This window comes from Rhagoletis pomonella, unplaced genomic scaffold (assembly GCF_013731165.1).
Source record: "Rhagoletis pomonella isolate Grant_MI unplaced genomic scaffold, Rhpom_1.0 Rhpom_scaffold_00002, whole genome shotgun sequence".
Classification (NCBI taxonomy): domain Eukaryota; kingdom Metazoa; phylum Arthropoda; class Insecta; order Diptera; family Tephritidae; genus Rhagoletis; species Rhagoletis pomonella.
The window spans coordinates 15,632,855-15,660,294 of record NW_023458556.1 but is presented as its reverse complement, the minus strand read 5'-3'; the positions used below and the strand labels follow the sequence as shown (position 1 = coordinate 15,660,294).

General features: G+C 32.7%; 1 protein-coding gene across 6 annotated transcripts in view; it reads right to left on the bottom strand.

Annotated features, from left to right (window-relative positions):
* Nucleotides 1–6,830: 6,830 nt before the first annotated feature.
* Nucleotides 6,831–27,440, bottom strand: part of LOC118733120 (cAMP-specific 3',5'-cyclic phosphodiesterase-like) — a 192,203-nt gene continuing 171,593 nt past the window's right edge. For 4 of the 6 annotated variants that reach the window (XM_036462354.1, XM_036462351.1, XM_036462353.1 and 1 more), the window contains 8 exons: nucleotides 25,940–26,126; nucleotides 25,545–25,638; nucleotides 17,784–18,103; nucleotides 17,416–17,680; nucleotides 16,808–16,922; nucleotides 14,673–14,835; nucleotides 12,704–13,072; nucleotides 6,831–12,411 (listed from right to left, as the gene is read on the bottom strand). In XM_036462354.1, coding sequence (XP_036318247.1) covers nucleotides 12,256–12,411; nucleotides 12,704–13,072; nucleotides 14,673–14,835; nucleotides 16,808–16,922; nucleotides 17,416–17,680; nucleotides 17,784–18,103; nucleotides 25,545–25,638; nucleotides 25,940–26,126 — 1,669 coding nt within the window. In that variant the 3' untranslated portion in view covers nucleotides 6,831–12,255. The remainder of the gene's footprint in view (nucleotides 12,412–12,703; nucleotides 13,073–14,672; nucleotides 14,836–16,807; nucleotides 16,923–17,415; nucleotides 17,681–17,783; nucleotides 18,104–25,544; nucleotides 25,639–25,939; nucleotides 26,127–27,440) is intronic. The other 2 variants (XM_036462352.1, XM_036462356.1) reach the window with 1 other exon arrangement.

The following is a 27,440-nucleotide window of genomic DNA, read 5'->3' as shown; positions in this document are numbered from 1 at the left end:
AAAAAAAAAAATTAAAAATGAAAATTGCTTGCCACTCTTATTATAAATACGAATTTCGAATTAAAGATTTCTCCTAATTTATGCCTTTATTATTATTATTTTTAAATTCTTGTTTTTTAATTTTTTTTAAGAAACGATCCATCGCCTCATGCCTTCAGTATGGGCGAACAACAAAACAAAAAAAAACGTTTTAGTTTAGCCTTTTAGTAAAAGTTCTACGTACTTGTTATTGCTCACAAGCCTTTTTCTTGTAAAAATTAGTGGAACATATTTCGATACTCTTCAAAATTTTTAACCAAAATTGTAAATTTCCTCAATAAGTAACGCCAGCGTCACAGTAATATTTCTTTAATATTTAATATTTCTGTTTTCACATTTTACTTTTCACGATTTTCTTATTAAATATTTTATTACTGCTGCTCACTGCAAATTATTAACTTAAATTTTATTTTTATTTTTGTTTGAATATTTGTTTTTTATATTTTCATATATATGTTAAATTTCTTATTATCGATAAAGTAGTGTATGCTTATTTACTTGTGTATGTATACTTATATATGTGTATGTACGCATGCTTATTTTTCTCGTCAATTTCAATGTGGCCATACATTGCTTGTATTTTCTTTAATAGTGTTGCTGCATGTCAATGCTACGATTTGTTAATATGCATTTCGCTTGTTATTATATCTAATAATTAATTAAATGTTTAATGGATTTACATAGACATACATGTATAGATATTTGTATACACATACTGCGTGTGTACAGTATTGGACATATCTATAGCACCCTCATTTCAAAGTGATATTGGTTGTCACTTATGATTAGTTATTAATTTGTAAGAATTTTCAATTAAAAAACGATTGATTCTCTAAAAAAATCCATATAAACCCAAGTTTTAAACTTTTTAAAAGGCGGCAAAAAAGAGCAACAAATTTTCATCCAAATTTCAAACTTTTTTCTCAGAAGCGCTAGAATTTTTTTGAGTACACAGTTGTAAAGCCCATTCAATTGTAGTCTAATAATGTGTAGTAATATTACCCTTGATTTTTTAGAATTTTTTTTCGTCGCATTTGCTTCCATATAACGAATGAAAACAATTTATTTTTATATGGAAGAAACACGCTACACCTTCGGCGTAAAAAATTCTAAAAAATCAACGGTAATTTTTAGCCACTTGAAACTTGCACATTTCTAACTAAAATTGAATGGGCTATAAAATGGTGTACTGAAAAATATTGTAGCGTTTCTGCGTTTTTTTTTTAAGTTTTAAGCTGGGATTTATATGAGTTTTGTGAGAGAATATATTTTAATTGCAAATTCCTAAAAATAAATAAATAAACATGAGTGGCAAACAATATTACTTTGAAAAGGGGGTGCTATGGTATTGGCCAATACTTTGTATTCATATGTAATGTGTAGCTGCACTGGCACCCCTTAAATTAGTTGCAAATTTTTTTGCTTCTTTGAATTCTTACACACTTGCTATGCATTTGTAGAGATCGTAACATTTACAATTTATAAACTAACATACATTTGTTATATACATAAATGAATATACTGAATACGTACTTAATTATTTATCAACTTACTTGCTTTATACATACTTACATTTACTTATACATTTTTGTGTGTACATTAGGCTGTATCACTCCACATACAAAAAAATTGTACTATTTTTCCATGGGAATTATAAAATTTATAAGCCTTCCGCCAAAGTATTTTGAAAAAATATGAAGAAAAAAAAGAGTTTAAAAACATAAAAATTACCTCTGATGATAGAAATGTTTAAGCTTAGGAGGTCTGCACAAAAAGCTTTAGAAATTGTATCAAAGTAATCCAAATAATAAGATTTTTCGAGGTATGTATTATAAAATCGGTCCAGAAATATTTTGGTGAAATTCTTCAAATATCATACATTTTATATTTCCGGTGAAAAACCGCGACTTTTTTTGGCGAGGCACCCTAATGTGCACATGTATGTATGTTTCACTGTATGCTGGAAATAAGTGAACTATTTTTAAGTTATTGTTGACTTTATAGACATATATGTACATATGTATGTATTATGTTTCAAATGCACCTACAATTATATGCAGTAAGTACAAGTATGTAGGATTTATTTAGACTCGCATGCAGAACTATGAAGCCATATGTAGGTCAAATTTAAATCTTAAATTACACAGGCCAACAAATTAAAAAAAAAAAAAAATTCATGAACCTACCTACCTGACAAACTTTGCCGAATACAATACAGGCTCTACAGCGTCTGCGTTTTTCTACTTACATATTGAAATTTGAGCCAAAAGTGGAATATACTCGTATTTGTTGAAAATATAATTTTTTTCCTCAGGTTTCCTCAGTAAAATTGAGCGAGCAAGTTTTTGCGGAGCGTTTTTACTCTCTAACTTCCTGACTCTTAGCGTAACGGGTCTTGTGCAAGGGCGGGAGTCTACACTGAGGAGATCGAGTTAGGCAAATTTTTTTATGAATAAAAATTAAGCAATTGCTTTTTCTTAAAATGTCATACCTTTTACTTAAATTTATTTCAATAAATCGAGTGAAAAGTCTGCAATTTTAAGAAAAAATAATTGCTTAGTATTTATTCATAGGGTCCAACACCTCTAACTGAACTTAAGCGATCCTGAAATTTTCGAAAAGGTCTTTTGATTTAAAGATATCTACTCATTTTGAAGAAGAATTTTGAACTTTGAAGAAAGAACTACTTTGTAACTAAACTTTACATAAAGTTATGTTAAAGAATTTTAGCTAAATTCTAATTTATTTTTTATTTAGAGTTTGCAACAATTTTTTTCTTTAAGTTAATTTTTGTTCCACGGTGTTATAAGTATTGTACATACATATAAAAAAGTAGAACCAAACATTTTTATAAGTTTTTGCTTTTACAATTATGTAGCCCCAAATATGTATGACCTTTAAAACGAGACCATAAGCAAAGTCGGGCAACATATGGAATCGTAAAAAGACAGAACTTCGTTATATCATAAAAGAAAAGTTCTGACTAAAATTCATTCAAATCAAAAATGGTCTACTCCAACCATTAGAGGATTGACCCCTATACATATAAATATGTGCTACTTATGTATTTAGTTGAAATAATGTACACTAGGGGGGGTAAAAAAATTTGTAATGTTCTCGCCCCCTAGGATTATTCTATACCGAAAAATATACCGCTTTTTTATTTTGAAATCAAAAAATAGCGGTCATAGTTTTCCATGTATTTTATATAGGAAAAAACACTTTTTGTAGAAATAGTATAGAATTCTTAAAAATCAATATTTTTGATCGGAAAACTCTGGTTCTCTTCAGGAGGCTTCCAATAACAATACGCAATTGCCGATTTAAAAATTTTTTCATACTAATGATCTTTTTATGTATGGGTCTCCCTATTGCATTTTAAGAGTTTTTTGGATTTATAAAATACAGTCACTAAGAAAAAATGGTTACACAAATAATTGGGTATTATTATTGGGAGTCTCCTGAAAGGAAAGAGAGGTTTCCGATCGAAAAATATAGATTTGCAAGAATTCTAAACCATTTCTACGAAAAGTTGTTTCTTCCCATATAAAATACCTGGATACCTATGAGCGCTTTGAGCGACCTCTACATGTTTTTTGATTTCGGAATAAAAAAATAGCGGTATATTTTTTCGGTGTAGAACAATCCTATGGCATTAAAATTCAGACAATACTTTTTCCCATAAGCATTTTTGGGCCAAAAATGCATGTTATTATGTATGTACATATATATAGTTCTCATTATGTTTAGATGTATTTTTCTATGCATGTAAGTACCAACTACAAAACACCTTACATCCTTGCATTTTTTAATTATTTAATATCTAAATATTTTTTAGCTATATTTATATCTACATACACATATGTCACTAGCTTGAAATTCAGTAAGTAAATTAAAAGTATATTTTTGCAAGTATATATATGTATGTATGTATGTATGTATGCACTAATATTAATAAGTATATTTCCCTCTCAATTATACATGTGTATTGTACATATTTATTTTTTTTATTTTTATATGTTTTTTTAATAGGGAGACAATCTTTTTTTATACTACAAACCATTGCATTAGTGTTTCCTTAGTTCATTTTTTCGCTTAAAATTACTTTAGTGTCTATTTCCAGAAGTTGCACGAAAATGGAAGCAACGCAATATGAAGTCTCATAAAACGATAACTATGTATATTGAAATGGAATGTGATGTCCGAAGATGTTCTTCAACCTCCGCTCCTTAACGGGGAGAAAATTATAGGGCACACGAACGATATTATTCTAGTAGTTGTGCACAACCTCCTTCCAGATATTAAATTGAGAGAAAACAGTGCAATAACGATAGTAATGGGATGGTTGAACAGTATCGGCTCAACTATTGCGGCTGAAAAACCTAAAAGCTGTCTTATTTAGCTTTCAAGAATGCTCCCTAAACGTTCACTACTTGCAAGAGAAGTTACGGCCGCTCGGGAATCAACCTCAAATTATATCAGCACGTTAACAGACTCTGCGGTATAAAAGTGATCTATGTATAAGCAACCTCATCAGATGACTCGGTTGTTGGTGTTGTGACAGCGTAAAAAACCCCCAAACAGTTTTTGTGGAGTGTTGCTGGAATGATAATCCTTTGCCAGATATAAATCTGGTCCGGGTCCGGTTACGTATAGCCGAATGTCGGGGCAGCCATCAGATGATATGGTAATAGACAACGCTGTAATCGTCACCGTCAGTAAAAGTGACGATACGGCCATCGTATTGACGTTATCACTAAACGGTGGTAGTAAAGAGTTATCCGCCTCGTTAATTATCACCTTAGAGCCAGATACTGCAATCGTTCGGCAGACGAAAGGACTGGTTGGTCTTCAGATCCCCCGACCAGATACCGGCTCCGGCACCTTGCTCCATTTTTGAACCAACAGTATAAATGGTTATATTCTCCTCTGCACTGGGAATCCAATATCACATTTTTCTCCGATCGGGAACCTAATTGGTATTTATCTCAGTATTGACGTAAAAAACAGGCACTGAGCGTGGAAAATGAGCTTTATTTGTAATCATATCTCGAGAATGAAAACAGCAAAATTAATTTAACATTATTTAAAGCTTTTAAGATGGATAATTCAGGAAGAATAGTCTCGGTGGATAAAAAATTTCCTTGACCTTTAAAATTACCCCCAAAAATAGAGTGTTCAAAATGGTTTCCATTATTTTTAACTGAAAACATTTGCTGTTATTGCGTATAGGAGTCCATATCACAAGAATCAAAAAAAAAAACTTTTGCTGTTTTCAGGCAAAAAAAAAATTAAAAATTTTACTTTTGAAGTTCGTTTTTAAGGTCAAGGTATGTTTTCAGTCAATCAGAGCATAACATTTTTATATTTCTTTTGTCTTTTTTTGACCATTTTTGATTGGGATGAATTTTGATCAGAACTTTTTTTAATCATATAACAAAGTCGTGCCAAGGGGAAATTTTTTTTTTTTTAAAGATTTTCATAATTCTAAAATCACAATTTCCGGGATTTCGCAAGTTTATTTTTTGAATATCTCAAAAAACCTATTTACAAAAATGAAAAATGAAATTTGAAATCGCAATTATAAAAATTTGGTTCAAAAATTTTTTTATACAATACCTCAAACTGATCTTAAAAGATTCTGAAATTTCCGGATGGGTATTGTGAAATTGTGAAAATTTGAACTTTCGAAATTATTTTTTTTATTTTATAATTTTCTTCCTTTGGCAGAACTTCGTTACACGCTAAAATAAACGTTCTGATCAAAATGCATCCAAATCGAAAAAAGGTCGATTCTAACCATTGGTCGATTTGACATCAATTGATGCATGTAAAGGGTGATCCATACAGTGGGTTAATTTAAAAAATTCGAATATATTAAAAAAATAATTTTTTTTTCGTTATATTATTGTTTTGTTCGAACGAGCAAACATTCCCAAAATTTATGGAACCCGATTTCATTCAGGTGGCAGCCTCGGCCGACTCCGCAGTAGACCTTGGTGATGGTTTCTCGCTCTACCTCACGGCTGATAGATTGAAAATTTGAAAATTTTTTATAACATTTAAATTTTTAGTTGTGCAACTTTTTTCGTTATCAACTCAGCCAAAAATTTAAGGCTTTTCTCCGTTTTCCACTAAGTTCTCCAGTTTCAAACTACTGTGCGGCGGCTCCCTTCGTCATTCCCTGGATCACCGTTGTATAGTTCTGATTTGGCATCTAATGATTTGTTTTGGTTCCTGCCTGTAAATACCAGTGGAAGCTGTTGACACAGTAAAAAACGAATTTTTTTCTGAGCCAGTCTAGGGACTTGCCCCTCCCGCGTGCAACAGAAATTTATTAAAATTTGAAGTGAACGATTTTTAGGGTTACCTGATCTGCGTCCAGTTAAATAGATTATAAAAAATTGCCTTTGCACATTACCATGCTTGAAAGTACAAAAGTTCCAGTTGATTTAAAAACTTTTAGCAAAAATGATATTCAAAATTTTTTGTATTACATTTTCAGTTTATTCAATTCAAATTAATTAAATTTAATTAATTAGTGCTTAGTCACTAAAGAATTCATGATGTTTTTTTATGTACATATGTATGTATGCACGTTGTGTGTTTATATTACATACACAATTTTTCATACAATTATTTTTCTTAAACTTAAATTCCAAAAATGTTCCTTTATTTTCCACTGTTTTATTATTTAGTTTAGTTATATGATATTTTTAGACCATCAAGGTGCTTTCTTGTATTCTAGTTGCTTGCTCGCTTTGCCCTTTTGTTGCTTTTTTGCTACATCATTTTTTTTTTTCGTTTGCAAGTTGGCATATTGCTGTCTACAGCAAAATAAATTTCTTAGATCACTCAATTTTTAAAACATAAATATTTGATAAAACAACTCGCGCAAAGCGTTTATAAACAAGCAAATCATTTATTTTAATTCTATGCGATTTTTAACAAATCATTTTTTGTTTATTTATACATATACATACATATATTAAAGAGCGGGATCCTGCCCTGTCAACAAAAATTAAAATTTAAACAATTAAAATTAAAATTACGTGTTAATATGACAAAGAACCATAAAAGCGTTAATATATTTGTTTTTTTTTTTTATAAATACGCGCACTTACACGCTTATCAACGCAAAATAAAAAATGTGGGCGAAGAATAAAGAAGAGTTAATTTAGCTTAAAACATAGTTGCTTTCAAGCGGCGCCATCAAACAAAATGCAACAGTACATCTTACTGTACCGGCGCAGTGTTGCATTTTGTGTGCGAGCCATGACGCTTGCAATTAACGGTAAAAAAGCGAAATTACAAAACTAAAAGTGCTGCCTATTACTTTCGAAATCGACTTTCTTTCGATTTTTGCTATATTCCTCTGCACTTTTCACAATTTGTATTATTTCCTTCAGAGGGTATAATTTTGCGCGCGTTTCCTATTGGCCGTTCAATAATATTACTGCACAAATGTATGCATACAGTGTTAAAAAATTATATACTTTTCGCATTTTGGACATTTACTATTGTCAACTTTTTTTTTTTTAAATTGCTTTAATAAAATTACGCGTTAAAAAATATTATACGAAATTAAAAAAGATAAACTATAATTCGTTATTTTTATTAGTCGCAAAGCACAATATTGTAAAAAAATTTACACAGCTAAATTTAGTAAAATTAGCAAAAACTTATTTCGACTCCATCATTTACAAGCACTCTTCGGCCAAGTTTGATTTAAAACTAAAATCTTTACTCTCTGCACATCGAAATACTTTTTATAGTTATCCTCTTTTGATTTTTTACTACACACACGATGAGCACATAGTAGCAATCAAAACTTACAACTTAAAAATATATGCGAAGACTTATGTTTTTGAGGTGGAAAGGAAGTGTGGAAGCTACAAATTCAACACACCGCCTAGCAGGTGGGTGTTTCTTTTTTCCATTTTCGATTACGCGCCGAACACAAAGAAATTGCATGGGCGCCTAAAAGTATGCGCTAGTAAAGCATGCAGGCATACTATGCCAATTTTAAATTTCTCCCAGCACGTCGCATGTCGCACAGCCTATGTGTAGGCTTGCGATTTCTTTGTAAACATTATACTTTCAAAATGTTCGTACGCAATCAATTATTTATTATTTTTTTCCTTGTCACTCGTAGTGTGTTTATTTCACTCACAGTTTTTGTTTTTTAAATTGATTTTTCACACTTTTTGTCTGTTCCATTAATTTTTTAAGTTTTATATTACAATGTTTTTACATTTACTAAATAATTAGCCTTGCTCAGGGTTTATTTATTAAATTTATTGGTTTTTTTTTATAAATAATTAAAATTTTTTTATATCTGCTATTATTTATAACCTCTAAGTTACACATTTAGCTACCTTATTTCTGTAGGGTTCACTTTTCCCTTTTTTTTTGTTATTCGCATCTTCTTAGTAAATTTGAATTTTTATTTTCTTAAAAAATCATTAGCTTTCCCGTTTCTTAGTAAATTCGAGTTCAACACTATGCGACTTTTAGTCTTGCTTTTGCTTCTAAACGGAAAACTGTAAAGTTTATGTTTCACACATTTTTGCATTTTTTGCAATTTTATTCTTTTTGAATTTATTCTTCTTGTTTTCAATTCTTTAACAGCTAGTGTTTCAGGATTTTGTGTGGGTGTATGTATTTGTATTTGTGTGGATAAGTTATGGGGGTTATTTTGACAACATTAGCTTAACACATGATCCTCCATTTTGCGCTGCTTTCAATACAACAAAAAAAAAACTTTTTATATTGCTTCCTGACGTTAGGAGTGATATTTCAGAGCTGGTCACTGCATGTACTAGAATTTAGATAGATCTTATGTAGACCTGAGACGACCAGAGAGAGCTTTTGCTATGTGCGTTTCGTTAAAAAGTCTACAAAAAGTTTTGGTAAATGCACTCTCTGTCCAATGCTATATATATGACCAGAAAAAATTCTTATCGTGTTTTCCTAAGTAGAAAATAAACTTTTTATTCATGCGCTTCCCAAAACAACATCTATAGAAAGCTTTAAAAAGTTTAGCTCGCGGGTTGTGTTTTACTGGTGACTGATACGGACGGACATGTTATGAAAGCTCTTTCCGTCCAATATTAAATGACCAGTGAAAGCTTTTGCAGCGTGTCCCTCTTAAAATATTTGGCAAGCATACAAGCATATAAAAGCTCTGCACGTGTATCCATTTAGGTAAGTATATATGAAGTAGGCTTCTTAGTTTTAAAACTCTCATAAAATTTAAACTTCGAAATTACTCCAAATTTACCGATCTACTCAGCTTTTCGGTGTAAGTTCTACTGCTGAGAATTCCGCAAATCGTTCGACAGTGTACCACTTCAAAGGCCCGCGTGCCAAGCCTTTTAAAAGTTCTCTGTATAATTTCCATTAGACTGACACAAAATAAAAGCTTTCGCTGGCCAACACTGGTCTATGCAATTATCAGTGATGCACTTTCTTGCACAGAATAAAAGCTCTCTATTTTATGTGTAGGCCTGCGGCATTTTACATTTTCTCAAAACCTGTGTTTATAAAAGCGAAATATTCTGGCATTTTTTTAGCATTAACTTTTTGGGAGCTTTAATATACGAGCAAGTAATTTCTGAAATTAAATTATAAATTCTTAGGAGGGCTTTTCAAAAACTAATATGTATATTTTAACATTTTTTGAAAACTTTCGAGCTACGAAACAGCTTTTCGGACTTTATATTTTAATTAAAACAAATACGTATTCGGCGCATACATACATGCATTGATAGTACTTGGCCGAACTTCTCCTCCGATTTGTGGTGTGCACTTTGATGTTGTCATACAAAGAGGAGGGACTTGGAGTTTTACACAGACTTCACATTTAACTAACTTAAACAAAGACTAGGTTAACAGTCACTGCAATCCTTTTATAATTCTGAAAACTCTATAAAAGCTCAAAATTAAGCTTAAATTATGTGAAACTTATTACCATTTTAAAAACCTTAAAAATTCAGAGGCGGACATTTTAATAGTGCGAAAAATTTCCGCTTTCGAAAAGGGTTTATTAAATTTTTTCGAAAAGCTTTTAATTTACAAAAGAGCTTTTGATGTTTATAATTTTAAAATTGAGTTTAAACTTGTTGATATTAGTTATAGTTATTAAAACTTTAAGAATTGAACGGCCCTGAGCTTTAATAGTGCAAAAAAAATCAGATTTCAAAAACCTCTTGTTATTGTTTTTTTTTCTGTAAATTTGTAACGTACAACCGCGTTTGAAAATTCTACAAAAGCTATACATTACAAATGCAAAGCTTAAAATGTGCAGGTGTATTTCATCAACAGAAGTGCTAAGCCAGAATGGAAGAAAAGCGATTTTTCCATAAAGAAAATTACTTAACGAAGGATTTAAGGAAGTATTTATAGACTGAACAAAGTTTCAAAAATTTGTAGTATTTTAATAACCTTTGCCTTTTTTAAATTTGTTTTGATTTTACAAAGCCAAAGCACTTAAGTTGCTTGCATTTTTGTCCTGAAAATTTTAAAATTTCTCGACATTGTCAGTACTTAAAAAAGGAGTACATATAGATAGTTTTCTCAGTATCCTGTATTTCTTGATTTTTTCTTTCATTTTTCATGTTTCAATTTGCAATTTCTATTTTCCATTATTTCAGCGTGTTAAAATAAATATAATTGGTACAAAAAAGAATTGAATTTTACAATTTTAAAACTTACTAATGACAATTGTGTACATGCAAACCACAATGTAGGTAGTATATGTATAAAGATTTCATAAATTTAATAAATAATAGTTTTAAATTTTCTAAAATGCATTCTTAAAAAAATAAAAATAAAAATTGTTTATCAAATTTATTTTATAAAAGTGTATTTGAATTTTTTGTTTCACGTCTCTCGATGTCGTAATCCTTTCGCAACGCAGCTTTTCATTCATTCAAAACTTATTGAGCAGCATAAAATAGTTTTTTTTTTTTAAACAAATCGTTCATTTTTACGCGTTTAAATCTATCGTTAAGTTTATAATATTGCCAATATTATTTAGGCTTGCGTCAAGTCATTTGAAAATACGTATGTATGTATGTAGTCAGCATTAATTTTTGTAGTCAAGTCAAATTTTTGCCAAACTTCAGCCATTTTTTCTTTTCAATATTATTGTGCAATCATTTTGTTGTTAATTCTCTCTACATATGTATGTTACTATTAAGCGTAGTTGCGTTTTAAGGATTCGAAATTGAAGGTCAAACAAGGTATGCGTTCTGTTGGAGAGTGCTTGCTATTAGGGCTGCTTCCAGTCGTCACTACGTTTTACAATTTTCCATTTTTAGCATGAAAAAAATTTAAGTTTTCTATTACAACCTTGCGTTTCGTCTTTTTGTTGTTGTTTATTACATTTATGTAGTTTAATTGCTTTGTCTGCCGTCGCCATAATGGCATGTGCCTGTCATATCTGCACGAAAGTTGCTGCCATTTTGTCTATACTGCAATTGAGATGTTTGGCTTGATTGATTGTAAATGAATGAAATAAATTCTGCTGCAATGGATTTTTCAACTTAAAAAATTAGTTAAAAAAATATTTAGGTTTATGTTTGTATCTGTAAGTATGCATGCATTCCTGTCTTTGTGGTAGTTTCATTGGTTGTTATACATTTGTGCTGAATTTGTTTGTATTTATGTATGTACATATGTATGTATGCGTGTGTGTGTTTTTCTTTCCTTTCTATGTTTTCTTGGCAATTTTTCAGGTTTAAAGTAAAATTATGCTTTCCTTTTCTTCTTCTTATTACGACTCTTTGCTTTTTACTTTTACATATCTGTTTTTTGCTTGTTTTTGTTTTTCTTCTTTTTCTAACTATTCTTCTTCTTTGTCTTGGTTATGCCACCATGAAATTTCTATATATTGTATATGTATAATTTCTTCACCATTCTTCATGCCTTCCTTAAACATTTTGTCCTTAGTGTTAACATTCTTTTCTTCTATTTTATTTTGTTTTTTGTTGAGTGAGTTTTTTGAATATTTATTTTTTTGTTGCAAAAAAATTGCATTTTTGTAAATTATTATTTTTTTGATTTTTTTGTTGTAGTTTTTTTTTTGGCATTTTAGTTGTTGTTGTTCTTGTCTATTTCACTAGCTGTTTGTAGTTGTTGTTGCAACTAACGTATTAGCAAAAAATTTTGCGCCTTTTCGGTGATTTTCTTACATAGTCCCGCTACTCTCCGTCACATTCCACCGTGATGACTTTGATTTTCACTCCCCGACGGTTTATGCTCTCCCATGGCCGTCGTCGTCTCAGCTACTTCCGTCTTATTGTGTTCACTTTCATCACATTCTTCCAGTTCGGCTAAATTCTCTTGATCGGATTCTTCAAGTGTCACCTGAAATGCAGAGTTGAAGAAGTTAATACAGTTAAATTGCATTTGTTGCGATTTTCAGCCAAGTAAGAGCGGAACAATTATTATTTTATGTTTAAAATTCTTATGAATCTACTAATTATTTAAATGCTTTCTTTACTTCTATCCTAATTGTTTTTCTCTTTTCTCAGCTGCTAATCGCACAAAATTGTTTAGTGATGAGAGACGCACTACTGTTTTTTTTTTATCTGCAGCCAATTGTGTTAGTGTCTTTTTGGATTTATTTTCATTTCTACATTTTGTCTCAGCAACTCACTTGAAATCGTATCTTATCGTCGGAGGGTTGATCGTCAGCCGTCGATGGTGGTGGTGATGGTGGTATCATGCTCTGATAATAGTCTCTATTCTCTTCAAGCGTATCAAGTATATCCTGTGCGTCTGGATGCACCAGATCGGCCCATGTCTCCCACAATGGATGCACAATATAATCGATAAATCCGACCTGCGATTTTTCGATTGTTGAATTATGACGATCGCACATGGGACTAATATCCATGCCCGATTCACGTTCTTTATCGCCCTGCAAAAAGAACTCCTCCATGAGTAGGCTGACCCAGCGTTTGTACAATGGCAACGGTTTAGTTGGATTACTCAAATCGGCACAATGTACCAGATTTTCGAGCACCTAAAAGAAATATGAATAAATTTATGTAGTTGTAATACTCGTAGCAAAAAGACTAGTTGTAAATACGCCAGTCATATTCTAGGGACCTAAGGGGAAAATGTTATGGTTGGACGATGCTCAGAACTTGGTTAGAGCAGGAGTGTTATGCTCCTCTACTACTATTGTAAGTATTGCGTAAATATGTACTAGCCTTTTTCATTGTGACCAGATGATTACAAAAAGCGAAGCTAAATTGGTTTTGAAAAACTGTCAGCAAAAGTTAAACCCTGAGAAAAATAAATTTAAAAGGATATCAAAATATTCATTTCTTAAAAGCTCTTATTTAAATAAATTGTTAAATCCTTCTCAACGAAGAACAAAATACCATCTATTAGGCTAGTAACGGCTACATTAATTCAAGGTATGCAAAATGCAGTTCAGTTTAGGATACGAAAAACGGAAAAATTTTGGGAATAGAATATGAATATCTTCTACATCAGAGTACCCTACTAGTAGTACGCCAACAAATGAAATTGTAGAAAAATATATAGTTGAAATAAAATTTTTTTGGTATTATTATTTTTTTTTAGCCTAAGAAAGTATTTTCCCGAAAAATGATAGATACTTCGTACTGTCACAACGTTGAACGGTAGATAAACAGTAGTTTGTGATATATTGAGCAGGGAACGAACATAACAGTTATTGATGAAAACTGTCATGGAAAAATTCACTATGAAGGTAATGTTCTACAACTAACATTTCGTTTTTCAACGAGACTCAAAATTGAAAATAAATTTTTATTTGCAATTTTTATGCAAAATTAAAAAAATAACAATTATTTTTGATTTTTATATTATATGTCTTAGAAAACAGTTATCGAAGACTTTTATTTATAAAAGTCAATAATAAAAATCAGTCAGTGAATTTTGCTTTTAAAAGTCATCAATATAAATCAGTCACTGACTTTTATTTTTGAAATCATTCGTATAAAAGTCATTAACATTTTTCGCAGTTAAGAAGGGGTTGGGGAAACAAAAGTTTACTACGACTTATACAAATGACTTTTATAAGTATGATTTAAAAAAACAAAGGTCAGTGACTGATTTTTATTCATGACTTTTATAAATAAATGTCTTCGATAACTGTTTTCTAAGACATATAATTTAAAAATCAAAAATAATTGTTATTTTTTTAGTTTTGCATAAAAATTGAAAATAAAAATTTTGTTTTCAATTTGGAGTCTCGTTGAAAAAAGAAATGCAGATTATTTAGGCAAAAATAAAAAATAATTGTTATTTTGGATCTATAAAATAAATGTCAGAAATAACGGTTATTTAAGGAGCACCCAAATAAAGTTAAAAAAATAACTGTTAAAGAGCGATTTTTTTAATAAAAGTTGTAACTGTTACGGTGCCTGATATTAAGGAAAAATATATAGTATGGCTACTTATTTTTATTAGCTCCAGTCCGAGTTTTGTTCTGAATATTTTAAGTAAAAAAGGCCTAAAAAAGCCACGAAGTCAGACCTCTAAAGTTCTGCGACTTTGTTAAATCTAGCCTCTAAAAGACTAACCTGCTCACACTGGTCTTTTTAAGGTAAAAATATCACTTTTTTTCTCACCTGTATACGATCGGTGTAGTTGTCCAGCAATAGCACACCGGAACCGGCGACCTTCTTCGTCTCGACCATAGTCTTTAAATCGGCCAGTAGGCTCATGTGTTTAGACATGTCCGTTGATAGAACAATATCGATAACCATCTTCCTTAATGTTTGGCGTTGTTTCCTGCAAGAAATGAGTGCAAAATTGTTTTTTAGGATTTATTTTTATTTTAAAACCTATTTTGTAGTCTAGAAAGATTAGATTTTCGCTTCTTGGATAAGAGTAATCGCCGCTTATCTAAAGCCGGGGTCCCCGCTTCGGAAGCGTACGAATTCACACAAAAGCCGGCGTAGATATGCTTTCAACTATTAAGTAATAATCATAGCATTCTCGATCCGGTTTTACCTCATTTGGGTACCGGGCATGGTGGTCTCATAGTCACTGCATGAACCTTGCCAGTAAACAGCCTACCCCGGGATTCATCTACCGAAGACCCTTAATTGATCTGCCATGGAGCTCTGTTAGGGGAATTTATAATAACTGGATGGAGAAACAAATACAACATTACGGGGATAAATACAGAAGGTAACAGACAAACGAAAATCGGAATTATTTTGCGGAAATATTATTGAGAAGAAACAAGAAACTCCTTCGTCTTTCCCAAGCGTGAAACACTTTTCGAAATTGGGAGCTGCTTATTCTGATCAATGCAGTGTACCACTGCAAACCTCACTGAAATCGTTCCAGCATGAAGTCCTTGGTGCAAAGACAATTAAACATTATTAGCAATGTAGTAGGGAATTGCTCGGTCGGGGCTGGTAGGACACAGCGGACGATGCTTTATCTATACTTTACAGACAGCTACACTATGGACTCTAATGTCACCTGAATATAAATTGCATGGTTAGAGAGTTGAATATCATGCTTGGTGGACAATTACGGCCCAGCTATTTTCACAGGAAGTACGTGAACAGATGAAAGTCTAAACCCGCGAAAAATCCGGGCCTACAACCAGTACTGTATGTATATTTCGGCAATTCGCGTTGGAAACATTACGTTGAAAAGTTCTTTGTTCTTTTTCTGAAGTTTCAGCCGATGGTATTGAGCTAGTGCTGTTACCTTGTTATTTTTTGTATATTTACTTAAAATAAAGAATGATTCTGATTCTGATTCTTTTTCTGAATTTTAATTTTCCTCCGCATTAGGAAAGCCAAAATGCATAAATCAACAAACTTCGGAACCCCGACCGGCTTATTGAAAATAAAAATTACTAAGAAGCTAAAACTGACAACATTGCAACGCGTTGAGACTTAAACTCAAGGGCACCTGAGTTCATCTGATTTAAGACCAGAAAATCATGGGACCAGTAAGACTACCAGTAGCGAATGATGGCATGTTCATCTTCACTGCTGGTTCAAAAATTGAGCAAGGAATCGGTATCCATAAGACTTGCAGATAAGTTAGGTCTTAACGTCCGCAAAAAGATGAGATTGACCCTTATAACTCTGAGACGATAGTATTTAAATGCAGCGAACAACTCCATAAAACTACTGTTTAGAGAAAATATCAAAAAAACTTGACCAAACGAGATTAAGTGAAGTCTGAAGGCCATTATGTCGGTGGTTAGAGGCAAATAAAGCGATATAAGACCTTCTGAAACTTAGCAGATGTGAAGTAAAAGTTCTCACCGACGTCAATGCAGGTCACTGAACTTTACTGCAGCGATTGTGAATATCAACGAGTTCTCTCTCCAGTCGCTACCGTAGTGAGACTGAGAAAAAATCAACTGACCACTTCCTGTGTTGATTTCCAGCCGAGCAATCGAACCAAACAGCTGGGCCAGACTTCCTTAGCATTCTGTCAGAGATAACGTATTGAAGTGAAACGCTTGGACCTTTTCAATTTAAATAGGAAAGGAACAGGTTTAAGCTGATTAACGCCTTGATTATTACTTCTTTCCTCGATTTAAAGCAATGGAATTTGGGTGCTATTGGGACACATACAGAAAACACTCGTCATAAACAATTATACCTCCGAGTCCAAGGTTGGGCACGTACACGCCCTCTTAATCCAAGCTTGCAGGCTAGTTGTATTATCGTAATACCTGCGCTAAAGTTCTATGCCGAAGTAAAAGCTATAATTTCATAATACTCACTTTTGCATATTACAGAATATATCACATCCTTGATTTTGTAATAATTTAAAGGCAACTGCTAAATGATGATTTTCCAAAACAGATTCGTCATTATACATTAAGGCTAATTCGGAACCTAGAAAAATCAATAAACAAATAATTTACTCTATTTGAAGATTAAATAAACACACGACAACTGATTTAAGTCAAGCTCAATTCTGGGGCGGTTCTTAAAATATCATCAACATAAGGTATTCCTCTATTTTATTCCAAACACTAAATAAAGACATCCACGAAATTTCAAAATTTAAAGAAAATTTTAGGGAGCGCTACTAGGGTGTGAACTAATTGATTTTGTTTTTTAAATTTCAAAATTTTACAAAATTTTTATCTTTGCCCGCTATAACTCAGCGAGTTAATTAATTTATATCAGATTTGAAGTGAAAATTTTGTAGAATTTTTGCTATTTAAAAAATTAAATTTTTTCAAACCCTGTTAGCGGCCCTTAAAAATTTGTTGAAAATTTTCCAATTTTATGATATGCATGTAGAACAAAATTTGGATGTTGATATTTTAAGGACCACCCTACTCAATACTATTAGAGAGTAATCAATAATTTTTGCACTCACTTGAATTAACTAAAAATTGATTTGTTAAACCAGGATGATCAACATCGTGTATACAAGCAGCAAACAATGCTCCGCCCACTTCTAACGATGTGAATACGCCCTCCAGCGCTGGTGTATTGAGCAGTACATTTGTACTTTGTGTCACATCGGCCGCATGTAGTGAATTGTGAAACGGATTGTCTTTAACATAATGATCCTCCAGAGTAGTCATAAAATTAATAAAAGTTTTCGGTGGTATCATAAGACTGGTCAGTAATTCCCTACTCTGTTTTGTTTGCAATCAAAATTTGAGAAACAAAGAAAACAAAAAGAAAGTGATTATTTATAAGTTGTTAAAAATTACAATCACCGCAATTGTTTGAGCCTACCTGAAATATGGTGTATGCCACACAGGTGAGCGGACGATTGGCACTCAGATCGCCAAGCTTGAATATGTCAATGCCCCACGTATCGATGTCGCCGAGCAGTGTGCCGAGCGCATTTTCGTGCACCGTTTCCACACCGAATGTGGGCAGTCGTTCGCCGGTGAATGAGTTCGTATGGGAGAGTGGTCGTTTCACGCCCGATATTTGTGACATGGGCGGACCACCACGTGGCGAACGGCAACGCTGATGCTGGGTAAGCATGCTGAGTTGGTCGGGGTTGTCGTCGCCGCGCATCGAGGGTAAATCCAACTCTTGTTGTTTGTCTGAAAAGTGAAGAGAGATTATGAGAATATTTGTGTCCATTTACTTAAGTAATTTGAAATTTATAAAAGCCATAAATACATATTCAGGAAAGTTCTGCAATTCATTTCCGAATGAATTTCAATCAAACTCGCTTTGAATTCAAATTGGTAGGGGCGAAATTCACTCGGAAATGAATTGTGAAACTGTTTTTATTATCGGAAAAATTGTTACACTATGAAAGGATGGACGAATGGATTTGCAGAGTTAAAGCTTCAAAACACTTTTTTTACTCGCATATATATGTATATGACACATTAAATTCTGCTTCCAACCTACTTAATCCTTTCCATTCTAGAAAAATTTAAATCTATAAAAAACTTTATGTATCTTTATTGTTATGCCAATACAGCCTTATGTGTGTATGTATGAACGCGCTTTGTACCTGTAGGTAAATCCTTTCTTCTCCACCCCAACAATATCAAAAACTAACTCTTAGATCCCTTGAGATATGTATATACATACATATGTACATACATGTATATATTTATCAACCCCCAGCTTGCTTGTTTGTTCGGCGGTTGATAAAATTATTTGAGTAACATATTTTAAATCGCAAATAAAATTCCATTTTGACTGCCTTTTCAACCCTCTTTGCCCACACATATACACCGATGTACATAAATGCATAAGTACAGCAAATCTCAGAAATTTTTAAAATATTTAGCGCAGAAATGTCTGGGAAGGAGGAAAACAGCAAAGTGAAAAGGTTGTAAAGATTTGTTAGACAACATTTCTGAAGTCTTTAATACTACTGTTTAAGCGACTTCAAAAAAAAAGAGGACGTTTTAAGTTCGTCGGAATAATTTTTTTTTCTGTATGTTAGCGCATAACTTTGGACCACGTTAACCGATTTCGAGAATTCTTTCTTCATTGGAAAGGTGCTACCTCAAGGGTGGTCCCATACTAATTAGATCCCATAATTAGATCATCAAGAAATTAACGATAACCTTAAAATTTTATATGGGAATTGAAGTCCTTTTTTGTATTTTGCTTAAAAATTACTTGTTTTTGTTTGCATTTAATGATTTTTTGCTATTATTTACACACTATACAGTACACTATGGGTGCAGAAATCAAGGCTTTATGGACAGTGTGAGACAAAGGTATTAGCGTATGGCTAGGTTACTTACTCTAGTGTTGTCAAGAGTTAAGAAGCGCAATCATTCAGATCCTTATGGTAATGAACGTTTTTCCTTAATCAAATTGTTAGTACTCCCTCACTACATTGACCACGACTCCACTGTATTCCGATCCCAAAACGAAGTAAATAAACTCCGATACTGGGTGCCATGAATATTGAAAGCAGAAGTTAGTCCCACACCAGCTTTCTTAACTTTTTTACCCACATTAAATCTATGTTCCAGTTTATTCTCTAATATAAAAGCGAAAAATTTCGTTCGGGGGTAAGTTTAGTATATGAAGCAATTTGAAGGAATACCAAATACGATTTTTTTTTACTTTTTTGTGAAAAGTGCTATGGCTGTTTAATCAGGATTCACAATAATCTCTTTAAGTGTACTTTCAAATATCTCGCTCATCATATTCGAACATCTGCCGGAGATGACGTCGGCAAGGCTATTTGCATATGCAGTCAGTATATTTCTTATAGTTTTTATATCACTAACTTGAGATGCAATCTTAATAGCTACAAGTTTCCACATATGCGGAGAAACGAACTCCGCCTTGAAAGATGTCGTGGTTTGCCTTCCTAGAAATCACCGATTACCCTATTCAGCCATTTTATTCAGCAATTCAAAAGATTTTCGAACCAACTATGAATGACTGGGTTAACGTCGATATAATCGATATCCTTCAATAGCGTCTCTATAGAGGCATTGTTGAAGGCTCCAGAAATATCGAGCGAGACCCTCATTGCATATTCTCCTTGATTATGAGTCCTTTTCACCTATAGGTAAAGCCTTTCTTTTATGTTTTTTTCGATACAAATATTGTTTGTTTGGCTTGCGGTAGTAAATTATTATTTTTCCGCTCTGAGTACGATTGCCAAAATATACATACGCATTGTTGTCTGATACGTTTTTTTATATACAAATTTATTTATACCCGTTTAAAATTTTTCTCGCGTTCAAGAAATAAAAAAGAAAAAATATTTTCATAAAAAGATAGTAAATATTTCTTTTATCACACACGCTTAACTGAATTAGACGAAAATGGCTGAGGTGCCAATCAAGCTGCAGACAATATCGAAAAGAGATATTTAAGAGTTATTCTTCGTACTCCCAGTTGGTAGGACCAAACTTCTTTAGCGGAGGTAGTGAGTTTAAAAATTGCTGCGGAAATTACGAGACACTTGCGATGTAACGGAAGTTCATCCATTTTCCTTCTCTATATTATCGCCATCAATAATATTGGAAGTAAATGATTAAAATATGCTACCCAGAGGTTTGTGATTGAGACTGAGCCACAGACAAAGACTAAGAAAAAGACATATAAATATTTCTCTCTGTGAGAGAAACGCAACAACAACTATATGGTAGAAAAGTTTTGAACTAAAACGATGAATCCGCTTTTATAGCTCTAATAATGTCCATAGTTGTTGGAAAATTCAAGTAAAGGGTGTAACTTAGGACTGTGCAAGCATGCCTCACCCATACAGGCCCATTGTTCCAATACTTCAAAAATTTATTGTTCATGGCTGCCCTTTGTATCCCTCATGTCATTCCATTTATCTTGGTCATTCATCCGCCATTCATCCCCAAATTCACTCAAACATAATTACGTGCGCTTTAAGCACTGTGTTTTTGCACTCTTCCACTTGATCGCGCATTATCTTCTTGTTAGCAGCATAATGGTATTTTCCATGCAGCAGCAGCTTTTCGGTGACATTAGCTTGACTGTATGGGAGACACCTGTTACAAAAGTTGGCGCTTTCTTATATTTTTTTGCTTTCTCTTTCACCTTTATCTACCTATCGACCAAACGCAAGTTGATTATCCGGCCTTGTTGTTGCGGTTTCGGCTAGTGGCGGCGCGTGAGCGGGTCACCAGCCAGCCGGTTGTTTGTTGTGTGCGCGCAATAAAAACTTTTTAAGCATTCAAATTTGGTTGTGCACCTTTTACGTGCTTAGCTTTTGCTGTTTATTTGGTGCCTTTTTTGAAAGAAGTTTTGCAAGTTTTAAATCTGCTCTCAAATATATATATTTTTTTGTATTCATTTGCTGTACTTAGCCTTCTTAATTTTTTCTTCTCATCCTAAGACCTTAATGTAAAATCCACTTTCAAGTTATTCGAAATGTTGGCTACGGAAACGGAGTGGTGCGCGGTTTGTGTGTTACCTCCGTTTTAAGAAAAAAGTGACTCAAAAGAGCAGTAAACTTTTCTACCTTTGTTCAAAAGCTTTGGATATTAAGCATTATGTTCCGGCATCAATTTTATTTGAGGCAATTATGTTTCTACGTATATTAAATTGAAAATCTAGAGAAAGTGGCAGCTATTGCACAATTAGGAAAATATGCTTTAAAGGGTGCTGCATAGTTAGTAAATGAAATCGTACATCCTGTGAGCTGCGGGTGTAGTCTGGTTTTGAGAGCTTATCTGTCATCTTGTTACCATTTATCATGCACCTTTTCAATCCACTCTGGCTCAAAACAAGAAGAAAAAGTTTCATTATCGCCAATCAATCCCACCCTCTTCCTGTCATGTTTAGACAAAGAAACATTTACCATAAACTTAAGGTGACTTCGTTCACATAGATGCGTCTGCCTTTAAATGACAGCGCACTTTTCTGATTTTGGTGCTACTCGCAGTTTATGTCAAATTTCCATGAGGAAGTGAAATGACAAAAAATTTAAGAAAATATCATATGGCAACGAGCATAATGACTATTTCCAGAAAAGGTATTTTTGGTGTAAAATTTTGTCATATAATGCCCAGTGGAAAGTACGTTAGTAAGAAAAAAGTATAAGTTTGCCATTAATTTTTAAGATAAAGATAAAAGAAATATTGCAATATGGCTGCGAAAAGAAAGAGGTTTAAGAAGGCTTACAGTCGCATAAATTTTTGTTTAAGGTTGCCACCTGTTTGAAAATTTTAACTATATTTAATTGATAAGATAAATTGAATATTGCAATATGGGTATCAAACTGAAGAGGTTTAGCAAAGTTTACTACCGAAAATATTTTTGAGGAAGGTCGCCACCTGTTAAAAAATTGTATTCAATTAATTTGATAAAATAAATATTACAATACCTCTCCTCTTGCGTGTGCTTGGGCCATCCGACAAAAAGCTTTCGCAAAATGTAAAAATCTGGTACCACCGTGTTTTTTTCTTATTGCTTTCATAACCCTCATAACCCGGTACGCAGCCAAGCAGTACTGTATACATTTTAAATAAAATTCTGTCTTTAAAATTATTTGTAGTTCTGACAAAAATAAATTAACCAGACTACTTGTCAAACCAAGTATCTTTTGAGCTAATTTCCGAACTAAGCACTGGTTGTCTTTCTCTACTCTCATTATGAGACTTCAATTTCCTCCACTCCGCTACTATCAATGCGGCCATGTCATAGCTTTTGCAGCAAAAAGTTTTATCATCACTTTATTTTCCTTCACTTCTTTGCATTTGGTAAGCGAAAATTTGAAATTCTGCGCGAAATTGGTTTGCACGCCTCAATGTATGCAACAGCTATCACGCTGTATGAAAAAGTTTAATATAGTTACCCTTAGCAACAGCTACTGACATTGACCGACTGGTGTATTCACTTTTCTAAGGGCTCAGTGATTGCTCTCGCAGCACTTTCTCGCCTTCGCTATTGACATACATACATACAAGTTTTTACATTCACCAATTCATTTAAACGTCTGAATAGTAAAGGCAGTACTCACTAGGCTGACTAGCAGACAAGCGCGACTAGTAGCAGGGGCGTATTCCGAGTAAAATTTTGGGGGAGTAATAAATAAGAAACATACATTTTATTTTTAATAAATATGGGCCATTCCATTCAAAATTTTTTTTCGTGCGAAATATTTTTTTATGTTCTTTGAGGCAAAATATTAGAAACGTTTTTTTTTTATTTCGACACAATATAAAAAATTTTGGAATTATGAATTTTCAAAATGTTCACGCTCGAATAAAATACCTCTAAACATTTGCGTATACGAAGAAAAAAAATGACTAGCCGACCTAAAGTTTTTTTTTCTTAGCTTTCCAATGAGAAATACGTTGAGTTTTTTCGACCTATTTTTTATAAACGAAAGGTACTAATGATTTTTTTTTTTAATTTGCAACTATTTCTAATCAGTTATTTTTATCCAAAAATTGTTTATATTGTGTCGAAATAAAAAAATACGTGTCTAATATTTTGCCTCAAAGAACCCAAAAAAAAAAAAATGTTTCGCACGAAAAAAATTTTTTTTATGTAAATTTTGGATGGAATGACCCATATATACTTTCATTTTAGATATAAAAATTGATGCCCATATTTGCCTATATTGAAAAATCTTTCCAACACTTCTTCAGCTACACCTCAATGTCATAATTTTTATAATTCTCCCCTAGTTTCGCCCTCCGCAGGCATGTCACTGCATATATACAAATGTATGTACCGGTACACAAGTAGTTAGTCCATTCGCCAAGTGCACGCTTGAACGCTGCTGACTTTGAATACTCGTAGTGTATACCGTTTGTATGTTCACGTTTACCAACTAGCACTTAATTTAAAATTTAAATTAAAAATAACTCATAGCGCGCAGAAAATTTAACTCGTTGCAGAAAAGTATGAAAAATGAGTACTAGTGCATATGTATGTGTGTACGTTTGTATGTATTAAGCGAACAAAAAACACGGAAAGCCAAAGCGTATAGTAGAATTGAATCTCTCGAAAGAATTAAGTGAGATTTTATTACATTTTTATTGCTATTTTTACTTTGCCTCTTGGATTGTTTGCAATGATTGAGTAACTAAAGCTTTAGCAACACGCCAGTAAATCACCGTGAGTGGTTGGTTTGTGGGCACTTTAGATCCCATATAAATTTTGTACGTACACACATACACATGTACCTAGTTATTTGTGATTAATTTTTCTTTTTCCTAAATGCAGTTTATGAATTGCGCCGCAACCGCCAACAGTGGCGTTCACTGCATTGGGCACTTGAGTGGGCGCGTTTTACATACATGCGGTCGGCATTTGATTTCTGCGCGCAAATATGTGTGTACACATAGGATATTGCAACACACTTGTAAATAATTTGAAAAGAATTTTCATACGTAATACAAACAAAAAGTTGCTGCTGCACGTACTGTGGAAGATATTATTGGAAGCTCTGACTTTGCGCCTGATAACACTACTTCTACATCGCCAACGTAGCTGAAAGCTGTAAGTACGTAGGTGAGGGGAAACAGGTGGAAACAGAACAAATGAACTTTTTCAAGAACGGGTTGAAGCTTTAAACAGTGGTGGAAGGCTTGGTGTACGTATCTTTCTCCGGAACTCCTCATCTACTTCAAATTAATTCCAATTACCGATTTTCTTGTTCTTGATTCGACTTGAAGACGCAAAAAAATATACTCCTGTACTTTAGAGTGGCTCCCAGTCAAAATGATGCACCCCAAAAAAATTTATGTTTTGTTAATATTCACAAAGGTTTTCATTCTAAATATTTTTTTTTCTTTTTTTCCTATAAAAAATATAGTTTATATGTATTACAACTGAAACCATAAACCCAAAATTCCAATTTTGCACAAAAACTAAGAAAATTTATAAAAATTTCCATTAATTTTGAATTGAAACTTCTTTCAACTTTTAAATCCGATTTGTTGTCAAAAATCAGCGGTAATTTGTAAACTTTAGTGGGCTATAAAACTGCATACCCGAACTATTTCTAAAAAAACCGATCAAAAGGTTGTAAATTTTCATGAAAATTAATGGTAATTTTGCTGAATTTTTCTAGTTTTTGTACAAAGTTTGGCATTTTGATTTTTGTGGTTTTTGTTGTAATATGAAACATATTTTTAAAGAAAAATATCGAAAATAATTTTACATGAACAATTTTGTGAAGATTGACAAAAAAAATTTTTTGGCGTCCTTCATTTTGGCTCTGAGCCAGTGTATATATGTATGCACGTTGAAGCAGTTAAAAGTTCGCTCTCATAAAAACTGATGCCTCTATTAAGCACCCGAAAGCGTTCAAACCTTCTGTGTATTTACATATGTATATACATACACACACATTAAGCCCTTTAGCATAACTTTTGATGTTTAGCAATCAACTTTAGGTTTTTATGTTTAGCTCTAACATAGCATAATAAACATAGAAATTTCGTGATGTACCGGAAATGCTTTGATTTTATAACCAAAAATATTTCTTTATTTTTTCTAACGCTTATGCGAGGAATATAAAAACTTTCAAGCTAAAAAAGTTTTGCATTCGAATTGGGTACTTACCCAAAAATGTTGAACAAATATATTCTGATATTTGATTGCCAGATCTGCTCGACTCGCTGAAGTGTGATAATTCTTTATTGAGCATACGCTTGAACTGTGGGTGGGGGAAAAAGAAGAAGTGAGGATTATTAGAGGCGATGGCATGTTTGGTGCGGTGATTAGTTGATGTATTGTCTATTTGGTTGCTTAAAAAGTTGCCGGAAAAAATAAACAAATTATTTTTTTCATATGCGGAAATGAGAAGAACAAAATCAATTTTCCTTTACTTTTTTAGTTGAAATAATATATGTATCCATTTGTACTAAAGAATACAATTAAAAAAAAAAAACCAATTAAATTTAAATCGCGCCTCTTTTTAAGTTTTCTTTTTTAAACTAAACGCAGCTGCCACTCACCTTGAGCGATGCCATGTCCGATACACTGCGATGTGTCTGTATGGTCTCCAGCTGATCCAAACACCAGTCCAACTCCTCGATTGTGTCTGTGGCCAAGCGGGTGTAGGATTCATCGCCCTGAACCAATTGAACGCCGGCAGCGGCTGCTGCACGTCCCACGCTGGACGATTGTGTTGGGCGCCTGGATCTTTTCGTATTAATTATTTGTTCCAAAGACAAGAGACACACACACACAGACAAAGATATACACACACACACACACACGAGCACACATGCAGACAAAAACCCAGGCACAAGCACGTGCATACAAATTGACGCATGGAAAATGTATGGATAAAATAATAACAAAAAAATAAAAAATAGTACGGAAAAATGGAGAAAGCAAGCACAAAACATGGCATGGCAAAGTCAATGGCAACAACAACAACAATAACAGCAATGCAACAAAAAAGCGAAAGTCATAAAAGAATAAATTTAAATTTACAGAAATTCAAAATTTTGATCAGCACATTTTGTTGCGATCAAAAGCGGCAGGAATTTAGAATTAGTGGAGAGTAAAAATTAGTAGCAAAGGTTGTTGATTAAATATTTAGTAGTGAAAGCAAATAACAAATAGCAGAGGCATTTTTTGGAAAGTTGACAATTTACATGTTGATTTTTAAGTTTTTGATAGTAAAGTCCGCGTTTATTGTTGTTGTTGCAGTGTATGGCATTTGTGATTTGTAGTTATTTTTAGAAAATTTTATTTTGTTGAACGTTTCGTTTAATTTATTTTTGGTTTTTGTTCACATAAAAGTGAGTTTTTCCAAATTGTATATTTGTTATTTTTTTTTTTTGTTTTTCGATTTTACCAAAATATTTTCGCGTTTAGACATTTACAAATGATTCATAGATACACATACGTAAAAATATTCGAATAAATGATTGCAATGTTTTTTTTTTTGTACATATAGCATGAAAATACATATTTTTTTGTTGACATCAAAATGCGGGAGGGTTCAAAAAGGAAGAGAAAGAGAAAAAGACAGAGAGAAAAAATGTATATATCAAATAAACTAGGTAAATATTTGTTTTTTTTTTTTAAATCTTGGTGTGTACAACATTAATACTTTTATAAATTTTATACGGAAATATGGGGTATATTTTTTTAGTTACAAATACTAATAAAGTATTTCGACCCAAGTGGAATACACAATAATCAATTCGAGAGTGGGAGGATGTGTTAAACGACGACCGTCAAAAAGTGGGGTTACATTTAGAAAAATTGTTACGAAAATATTTATACGAGTATGCAGTGGGGGTTACACATTAGATTTACATATGTAGCTGTCGGTAATATGCAGTTGTAATTGCGACTTAAGTAAGTGTGATGTGTGCTTTGGCAGTGAAGCAAATCTGTTAATATTCGTTTAAAAAGTTTAATTGTGCTTAAATTTTCTTCGACAGAATAGATTCGAGCGTAAAATTCAGATTAACTTTTTAAAATAATTTTTACGAGACG